Source organism: Gavialis gangeticus, unplaced genomic scaffold, assembly GCF_001723915.1.
Source record: "Gavialis gangeticus isolate Ggan-Ray unplaced genomic scaffold, GavGan_comp1, whole genome shotgun sequence".
NCBI classification, from domain to species: Eukaryota; Metazoa; Chordata; order Crocodylia; family Gavialidae; genus Gavialis; species Gavialis gangeticus.
Window position 1 is genome coordinate 73,070,476 of NW_017729033.1, and position 10,272 is coordinate 73,080,747.

Here is a 10,272-nt window from a genome sequence, read left to right on the forward strand (position 1 = left end):
GTAAACACAGTTGGGAAGGGGATTGCACCTGGGGTGAATGTTAACTGATTGGGAGCCAGCAGCTACTTAAGTCCACAGCAGGGGCTCTTCCTTTGCTGGGGCACCACTGGGGACATTCAGGAACCGTGGTGCTGATAAGACAGGCTGACTGGGTGGAGGTAGCTGAGGCAACCTGTGAAGCAAGGAGGTGAGGAAGAGAGGAGAAACTTACTGGCTGAGAGAAGGTCCCAGGGAGAAAGGATCTGCTGGTCCGAGCAGGAAAGAAAAAAGGAAGTGGGACTGAAGAAGAGCTGACTGGCTCGGGGGAGTGGGCTGCACAGTGGTGGAGGGCAAAAGGAAGATGAGCTTTGAGAGCAGCCGGGGATTCTCCACAACCTGCAGGGAATAAATCAATTTTCTTTTATCCTGCTCCTGGGGTGATTTACTACACCCTTTCTCATTGGGGAATTAACTTCTTATTCTTTCATCATTCCAGAGCGTGGCTGGTGAGCCCCAGGGAGATAGATTTCATTATTCACCCCCACATGGCCACAGCCATTAATGTTCAGGGTTCCTCCTTGAATGCTTTATGTACACTTGACTTGGCAGCAAAATTGGGTACAAATTAGGGACAACAATATTAAAGTAGCTGTGTATTTGGTAGCAGTTGGACTTAGGGCAGCTTTCTAGAAAGGCAGTGCTATTACTAGTCACTTGTAGCAGGATCTTTGTGAACATGAACTGGAAGAAGGACAGTAGCTTACTACCATTCACTATGGTTCTTTGAGATTGTGTAGCTCCCACGACCTACCTTTTTGTGCTTGCCATTTGGTGTCCTCTTTACTTGGGATTCTGAATTGGTGAGAGATGGTTGTAGTAGTTGTGCTCTTAGTGCCTCTGGTGGTGAGAGCCTGAGGATGTGTAGAGCAGGCATGTACCCAGGTAACCAAGGATTCTGATATTGTAACATGAGGTGTAGGTATCCTAGGAGCCCTTTCGACGTAGACTTTCCAGAAAACCATAGTTACTGTATGGTAAATAACCATTCTTTGTCATGTTAACTAGCATTGTCCTAAATGTGCTTGAACAGAGAATAACTATTTTAAACCTGTTTTCCAGCTGAGACAAAATGACTGCAATCAAGCATGCTCTACAGAGGGACATTTTCACTCCAAATGATGAACGTTTATTGAGTATTGTAAATGTGTGCAAAGCAGGAAAAAAGAAGAGAAACTGCTTTTTATGTGCCACAGGTGTGTCTCAGTCAACATACAGAGCAAGGCATTTCTTTTCATGAACTTTTCAGTATTTTTCACTTTAAGTAAAACATTTATAAATAGTTGCATTTCACTTCTTTTCATACTGCAGTATGCTTTTATCCCATATGGAACATGTGGTTCCATTTACAACAGGCAGAGTGTGTTAAATATGGGGTGAAAATAGGTCAGGTTTTCTTGATACAGGTTTTTCTACTTTCATTGCAGTATGCCAGTGTAATTTAAGATGAGTTGAAGTTACATGTGATGGTTGGTCCAGACTGAGGACTATCAAGATAAAATGGTGGCCTTACAAGTGGGGGGGGGGGCAGGGCACTAACCACCCTGGTTAGTGCCCTGATACATTGGGTGTTAATTTTCATCAGAGTTGAGTAGCTCAGAGAGAATTGCCAGCTGGAAGCATAGCCATTTAAACTCAGTTGGGTAAAGTAAGCAGGCTAAATGAAAGAGCAGAGTGTTCTGATGAGAACTTCCCCTCCAGAACCATCTGAAAGGTGGTTTCAAAGAGGATGGAGCTAGACATGCCTTTACATTGGATCGAAACTATAAGCTAATTCTGTGAAATAATCTGAATCTGTACAGGTTTTCAAGGTTTAAATGTAGCCAAGAAGCAGGAGACATTATTTCTGCCTAATATATTTCACTCTTCATTTGAAATTACTTCTGTTTTTTACTTAATAGTGACAACTGAACGGCCAGTGCAGGTAAATGTGGTGAAAGTGAAGAAATCTGATAAAGGAGATTTCTACAAAAGACAGACAGCATGGGCACTTCGTGATCTAGCAGTTGTGGATGCCAAAGATGCTATTAAAGTATGTGTGTGTTTTCCATTTCTGTGAACTGTGTTGAGCATAAGTTAACTTCCTTGAATGTGAACTCTAGACTCATACTGAATGGTTGCTGAGGTAATAGTCATGTGCTTATTGTGCCTGTACCTTTTATCTGGCCCTTACAAATGTATTTGAATTCCAGTGAACTAAATTATAGGAGTCCAGCAAAGCTTGAACATCTGTGTAGTGCACTGTCAGTGATATCTCAGATGGGTAGAGCTTGGCCTAGGCCAGGAACTGAAAGAGAACCGTTATTTTATTTGTGTTTGTTAGTTTTTACCCAATTGGAGCCCCACGTCGCATTTTCCAAATTCAGGTTTCCTTGAAACAGGGCACCTTTGTAGAATGAAAGCTTGACTGTAGATTTATTATTTGTGCTGAGTTCTATGCAATTCCTGTACCAGAATGCACTCTGAAACTGTGGGGCTGAACAATACATAAGAACCCAGATAAGATACGTCTAAAACTATTTCTGTGAGGGGTGCACTGATAAAGATTTTCTTGGCTGATACTGATGGCCAGTTATTAACCAGCCATATTGGCCTATACCAATCTGATAGCAGATCTTTAGGAATGCAGCTGGGCAGCATGGAGAGCAGTGTCATGCTGGTAAGACTTGGGGGGAGGGGTGATTTTAAGGTCCCCATGGTGAGAGTGGGATTGGGGCAGGGACAGGTGTGGGTGCTGCCCAGCCAGGGCTGTGAATGCAACCCCTGGGGAGGATGGAGCCATGGGTGGCTTGTCTGGGTGGTGGAGAGATGGGGGTGGCCTCAGCTGCTGCGTGCACCCCCAGAGCAGGCATGGGGGGCATGTGGGCTCCTGGATTTGTGTGAGGGTGAAGGTGGGCTGCTTGGTGTGGGCTTGGGGCCAGGGGCTGCACCAGACTCCTCCCAGTGGAGGGGCTGCGCTTGGAGCAGGTTGGGGCAGGGCAGGCTCAGCTGCAGCAGAGCACAGTGCCTGGAGTAGGGCCAGCACTAACAGGGAGCTTGAGTGGCTATAGGCACCCCAAAATTCCTTGTTAGCCACCCTTCCCAGCGCTGCCGCCCACACCGAGCACAGCCCCAGTCCAGCCCCCCTGCCAGGAAGAAGCTGTCTCAGTCCCTGGCCCTGAGACCACAGCAGGCAATTCACCCTGGCCCCGTGCACAAATCTGGGGGGCACATGCCCACCGTGCCTCCCTTGGGGGGCCACAGCAGTGGGAAGCTACCTCTGCCCCAGCTGGGCAACCCCTGCCCCACTGCCTCCCTCATCATAGGGGCCATGATCTGTGACCCACCCTATGCCCCTTCCCTCCCCACCACCCCTTTCCCCCATGGACTTACTGGCCAGATGCTGCCCTCCAAGCTGCTGGGCTACATTCCTGGCTGTGTGCATGCATGTGGCATTTATCGGTTAAGTTATTGGCCAAAAAATGCTGATTGCTGCTGCTGATAATTTTGCTGTTATTACTGCTGATCTGATATGGGACCGATATATAGGTGCACCTTGAATTTCTGTGCAAAGGTAACCTTTTATAACCCTCCTCTGAGAGCTTTGGCTACTTGTTGAAAAACATACAGTCCTGAGGTATTCTTTAAATTGTGTATGTCCATAATAAACTTCTTTCTGGCTCTGTTCTATATGGAAGGCCAAAATTTCTTTCTTTCTTAGAAATACTTCAAATCCTTGGACTAGATCTGTTCCTTGATATGGTGGAATAAAATGCAGATTCCTCATTCATTCATCCCTTCCTTGGTGTTTGTCAGCTGGTGTTATGTAGGAATTCAAGGTGCACGAGTACGGTGGCCCATATTTATATTGGCACTGATAAGAGGAATTGGCTTTTTGGCTGATGTGGCCGATTAATGTTGCCAATTAAATGCTGTGAGCATCCGCAGCATGCATGCAGCCCAGCAGCTCAGAGAGCAGTGTCTGGCTGGTAAGTGTGTGTGGTGGGGAGCAAATAGAGGACCCTGTGGTGAGGGAGGGAGTGGGGCAGGGGCAGGCACTGCCTGGGCAGGGCGGGGTGCAGGACAAAGCTGTGAGCGGCTAGTCAGAGAGGTGTGGGGAGGGGGGGCGACTTCTGCTGCTGTGCGCACCCTGTGGGAGGTATGGTGAGGAATGTGCCCTCCTTTCCCTGCACACAGATTCAAGGTGGGCTGCCTGCTGTGTGCTTGGGGCCTGGGGTGGTGTCAGGCTCTTCCTGGTGGGGGCTGGGGCTGTGCTCAGGGTGGGCAAGCGAGATGGTGGCAGTACTGAGAGTGGGGGCTGTGGGGTAGCTACAGCTATCCCAAAATTCGCTGTAGCCTACCTGTAAGTTCTCTTCCCAGCACCACTGCCTGCCCCAAGTGCTGCAGCCCAGCCCCTGCTGGAAAGAGCCTGGCATCACCCCAGCCCTGAGCATGCAGTGGGCAGCCTGCCCTCATCCTGCACACAGATCCAGAGGGCACATGCCCTCCATGCCTCCCCTGGGTTGTGTGCAGCAGCTGGAGCTGCCCTTCCCCTGCCAGCCCCCAGCTGGGCACTGCCTACCCCTGTCCTTGCCCCAGCCTCACTCCCTCCCTCACCATGGGAGCCTTGATCTGCGCCCCCCCCGCCACACCTTTTCCCTCCCCCCACACAGACTTATCAGCTGGACACTCGGGCTGCATGTTGGCAGTCAGATTGGTATCGGCCAAGGTGACTTGTTAATAATCAGCCATTGGTATCAGCCCACAAAATCTTTATTGCTGGACCCCTAGTAGGAATGAACTAAAAGTTAGATTTGCCTGCTAATGAAAGACCTTTGGATTTCCAAGTATACTTCCTTATTTAGTATTTAAAATGCATGGTGGCTAACTTTTGAGAAGACTAAAATTGAAAAGTAAATCTAAGTTTTGTTTTAGAAGAGTTGCCAGAACTCCCTTAGGCTTAGTGAAAATAGTACTTTTAATTTTAGGACTGTTCATCCAGTTGGTAAAGCTGATATGTTTCAAATATGATATGTACATTATGCTTTGTGAGTGTGGACAGATGAACAAAATATACTAAGTTAAAAGCTTGTGAAGGAACGTGCTATGCTGCCTTATATTAACTTTTTTGTGTGCGTTGCTTCTCCCCTGCAGTAAATAAAAACTGAATTGTGGTAATAAGTCCCCTTTCATTCAGGGGTAAGCTTCTGTGGTTTATTTGTTGCTTACCTGGATATAGGAATGGATGCACAAAACAGTTACCATGGAGCGCCTGATGCTTGGTTAAGCCCTTTTACTCTTTTAATTCAGCATAACTAGCTTGTGGATATCATGTAAAACAGGGTTTGGCAACCTGTGGCCTGCAAAACCATTGGATTTGGCTCTGTGGAACCAAGGGGTCTTTGGCAGTTAGGTGAATCCCATCCCCCACATGCTGTAGGTGGGTGCTTTATCTGTGCTGTGCTGCAGCTGGATGGAGGGGAGAAGTGACTGCAGCCAGATCCTTGCACTGGCCCTCCACAGGCCCAAGCTGGGTCATTTGGACCTACCTCCAAAAAATGTTGGTGACAACTGCTATGAGGTATGTATAAATTCACATCCACATGAAAAGTGGTAATGATGCAAACTTAATCACTCAGAAGTTGAATGCCAAAATTGTTTACCTGTGTAATTTTAATTTGGTTCCCTTATGACTATATATGTGATGTATAGTTTCTTAAATGATGTGCTGTTTCTCCTTACCACCCCCAAATATATACTTCGTGTATCATCTGTAATGCTTACCATTCAAAATTGTGTTACCATATTTTTTTATAATGTACCATTAATTATCACACTTGTTTGCATGAGCTGCAGGGGAAATGCCTTGTTTTACTTCATCTTATAGGAAATATTTAAAATGAAGACTTCAGTTCCCATCATCTTGAGTTTTATGGCACATGTAGAAGCAAAAGGCAGTTTAACTTTTAGAGAATTCATAGCATTGAGAGGATGAGCACATCTGACTGTGTAACTGTGTCATTAGGAGGGGAGGAGGTGTGTTTATCAGCATATGTTCAGTGCAGAGTCGGTACTGGGTGCATAAGTGGCTGTAAAAAGAAAGCTTTTAAACAAGTGTCGAGGCAGTATTCCTCTCATTGGATCCAATGGGATAAATTATGTATTAAAAAAAAGATTGAATTGTTTACTTTTGCAACTGACCTGTTTCATGGAACTCTAAAACAAAATTAACTGCATCTTCTTGTTGATTTGGTCATTTATCCTCAAGTGCTTATATCCTTGAAGGATCAGCAACATTATAAATCTCTAAAATACAGAAAAAGTTAATTTCAAATAGATTCCTGTAGAAGTGGAGCAAGGAATGATTTTTATGGCTTCCTATGGATTCCACTGCTGATTCTGGTGGTTGGCAGGTAAGACGAGCATATCTGCTTTGGTTAGTCTATAAAGTACAAATCTACCCTGCTTCCTACAGGTAAGAAGACCAGCTATTTTAGCTAGTATTAGCAAATGGGTTCCTAAATCTAGCGCACATTTCATACCCTGTGTCAGTGGCCTAGTTGAAGAAAATGTTCTTTCATCTCAGTATGTAGTCTTTGCCTAATGGTTTAGTTCAAATTTTGCCTCATACAGTCCACTTTGGATTATTTACCATTTGTTGAAGTCACTTGGGCTGTCCTTGATTAAGGTGTATTTCTTGGTTATATTGACCCTTCTGATGACAGCTGTAAAACTTCCATTCATCCCATCATCACAGAATTTCTAAATACTAGTTATTGTCTCTTTTCAGTCAAAGAACTAATCCTGATTGGTGAGCCTAATGTCTTGTCTTTTGTCTTGCAGGAAAATCCTGAATTTGACTTGCATTTTGACAAGGTTTACAAATGGGTTGCTAGCAGCACAGTGGAAAAGAATACTTTCATTTCATGCATCTGGAAACTGAATCAGAGATATCTTAGAAAGAAAATTGACTTTGTAAATGTTAGTTCCCAGCTTTTGGAAGGTATATTCAAATTATGTATATTTTTAAAAATGACACTTTTCTCTTTACACTTACGGCAAAATATTCACCAGACACTTCCTGCGTGCATGCGTAATGCAAGATCAGTTTTTGAGGTAGCAAATAATTGGAGCTTCTTCTGCCCAATTGGTAAAGATCATTCCATATATTCAAGTATGGATTAGAAGAGGAGATCCACCACTAAGATGGAATAAGTTGATTTCTGTGGCTTAAAACAGGGGTCAGCAACCCCCGGCATGTGTGCCAAGCATGACACGCAAGACCATTCTGCTCGGCACACCACTGCCAGCCCGAGCTCTAAGCAGCTGCTGCCAGTCACAGAACCCAGGATGCTCCCAGCAGGTGGCTGGGAGGCTGCAAGTCCGGCTACAAGCAGACCTGGCTCCGTGGGCTGGCTGCAAACAGCTGCTCCGGGTTCCAGCATGTTGGCACACTGGCACCTTCCAAGGTAGACATTGTGGCTTTTTCAGCACTCTGGCCAAAAAACATTGCCTACCCCTGGCTTAAACAGTCTATATACTGTATGCCTAGTGAATATTGAAAGAATGTTTCCCTAACACCAGCAGGCTTTATTTAGTAAGTGTAAATGGAAGACGACTGTTCTCATTCTGGCCTTTCATTTGCCTTTGTGCACTTTATAATCTTTTGTGTCTTATATAAGCTTGTGCAAGCTTTTCTCTTTGCTTTTGCTTAGGATTCTTTCAGCTTAGAGCAGTCTGATTTCCATACATGAATGTTGGAGAGCTTGTGTCATATTTAATTGCATACTTACCTACTAATTGTCTGTTTAGCAGCCTTTGATATATCAGACTAACAGAGCTGAAGCTGTTCTGTGTTAAAATAGCATGGCTAACTGTAAAAGGCAAAATGACTTGCCTTGTTAGAATTTTGAACACAGCTTAAAGTGTTAATACACATGACTTCCATCAGAAATGGAGAATTTCCTAAACTGTTATTAAACAGTTGAAGGTTTTTGTAAATAAGCTTGAGTCACTAGATTCAAATATTGTTGATGGAGTTGAAGGAGGAAGTCCCATGGGAATCTGCTTCTTTCATGTTGAATTCTGACTTTTCAAACTATTGTGATGTTATAACATTCAAATTTATTGCCATTTAAAAACACCAGTGTTCATACTCTGCCTAGCTAATATTCTTTGCTTCCTTTCCTCTGCTTTTTCATACCTTTTTATTCTCCAGAACTACCTAAAGTTGCAGAAGGTGCGTAACACCTTTTCCTTTATTCTTCTGTGAATCCATTATTTTTTTGTAATTTTAAGTTGCTTTTGTACTTCTGAAATAGTTTGAGTATGGTTTCTAATTGTGAAAGGAAGTAACTTTGAGACCTCTATATAGGGGTACATTAACATCTTGTACACCATTTCAGTCAACCTTTGGATGACTGCTTCCTTTGAAAATAAGGAATATAGATGTTTACTCTCTCTTATTCTAGTGCAATAATTTCTTCATTATTGTGACAAAAAAGGACAGTGAAGGCCTGTGGCAGTTACCATTTATTATTTGTTTGGACTTTTTAATAGCTTCTTGAAGTATAATTCTCACTTCCTTCATTACTGCTTGTTCCCATGGGAAATTTTGTTGAGCACCAGCTTGAGCCCTAGTGACTGAGTCCAATGTTTGTTTATGTAGCAAATTACTTTTCTGTTAATTTCTCTTAGCATAATTTGAAGCACAGGTAAAGATATTTACAGGAAGTGGTAAAATTTAGGTTCCTAAATAGTAAATCACTTCATTTTTTTAAAGGGCACAAAGAACCCAGCAGCTCCTGCCAACTGTAGTAGGAGTTATTTGATTCTTAACTTAGAAGATCAGGCTACTTAGGGGACTTTATGGGCAAGTTAAAAAAATACCAAATGTATTTTTAAATTCAGAAGTAATGCAGAATAATGTGCATATTGCGTTTCAGTTTGGTTATAGCTGTTTTGCTATTGGCATTTCTAAAAATTTCCAAAACTGTTGATATAAAATAGCAAATGTTAGTATTTTAAATTACCAGAAAACTATATTACCAATCTTAGAGATTCAGAAATTTGAGTCGGTCACCAAGAATATGAATTGCTTAAAGATCATGACAAAAATTCTGGGGGAGATCTCTTTTCCTTTCCATACATTCAGTTGGTGAGGACTAATTTAATTTAATTTTGCTTGGTATTAAATGTCAGCGAATTGCTCATATCTAGCTGTGAGCTGACTGTGTATGTAACTGTTGGTAAAAGTTAGTGGAGGTAGGGTTGGGATGCTTTATTCAGGATTAGGAAGGCAGGTGTAGTTAAAAAGAAGCCTCTGGATATCAACTCTGTTGTCAGTTATAGCCCAACACCTAGCTTTCCTGTGTAAGCAGTAGAAGAAAGTGTTTATGTTAAGTCCCAGTAATTCTGAACTCAGATGTCACCTACTAATGCCAAATTAATAGAGATGTTGGTATTATCTGTAGTTTTATCTTGCCCTGTGTATATGAAGTGTCCTGACTATCTGCTAGCTTTGTTAGCACACTTCAGAAATGGTGACCATGAGGTTTTCTTGACTAATTCTTGGAATCTGGCAGAAATGGATTGGAAAGGTCTGTGATAGTTTTCTTCATCTCTCTGCAAAATCCCTAAGCATTATGGATGAGTGCTTGCTTTTTATTTCCAGTGGATGAAGCATGAAATTCAGTAGGGTTCTATTTGTTCCCCTATCATTGAAGAAGTAAAAGTATTTTCTTTTGGCAGATGTAATGCAACATCTGCAAGCACGTTTTAGAAGAATTCTAGAATACGACAGAAATAAAGCCCAATGAACATTCTCAGTGTCAGTGTAAAAGAACAGACATGTCCCTTGTAAAGCACCAACTGAATCTTAAACTAACACAAATTATTGATATGGGGATGGCTATGTATACTTTGTCTGCATTAAAAAAGTTTGGAGAATTTCACCCATCAGTGAATTTTGGGAATCTTACCGCTAAAATGCTATGAGTGACTTGGAAGAATATAGAGTTTTTTGGATGTCTGTGTGCATGCATGCTTTTGTAACATGTTTGCTGTCCTCTTATTTAATATGGCTTTGACTATTAGTCCATCTAATTCACTTCATTTAAAGGAGGTTGAATATATTTATCTAACTGTAAAATGGTAGTACTGTTCCAAGTTTGCCAGCTAGATGCATTTATTTTGGGCTTCTTTCCCCTTCTCCATGTAAGAATCTGTTCCAAGTGGAGAGAATCAGAGCGTAACAGG

At 42.8% G+C, this 10,272-nt stretch overlaps 1 protein-coding gene across 6 annotated transcripts in view; it reads left to right on the forward strand.

Moving 5' to 3' along the window:
- The window catches only part of LOC109303880 (exocyst complex component 1), an 86,448-nt gene that overhangs the window by 7,862 nt on the left and 68,314 nt on the right, over positions 1-10,272 (forward strand). For 4 of the 6 annotated variants that reach the window (XM_019526242.1, XM_019526241.1, XM_019526240.1 and 1 more), the window contains 4 exons: positions 1,099-1,232; positions 1,938-2,068; positions 6,859-7,018; positions 8,234-8,254. In XM_019526242.1, coding sequence (XP_019381787.1) covers positions 1,109-1,232; positions 1,938-2,068; positions 6,859-7,018; positions 8,234-8,254 — 436 coding nt within the window. In that variant the 5' untranslated portion in view covers positions 1,099-1,108. The remainder of the gene's footprint in view (positions 1-1,098; positions 1,233-1,937; positions 2,069-6,858; positions 7,019-8,233; positions 8,255-10,272) is intronic. The other 2 variants (XM_019526243.1, XM_019526245.1) reach the window with 1 other exon arrangement.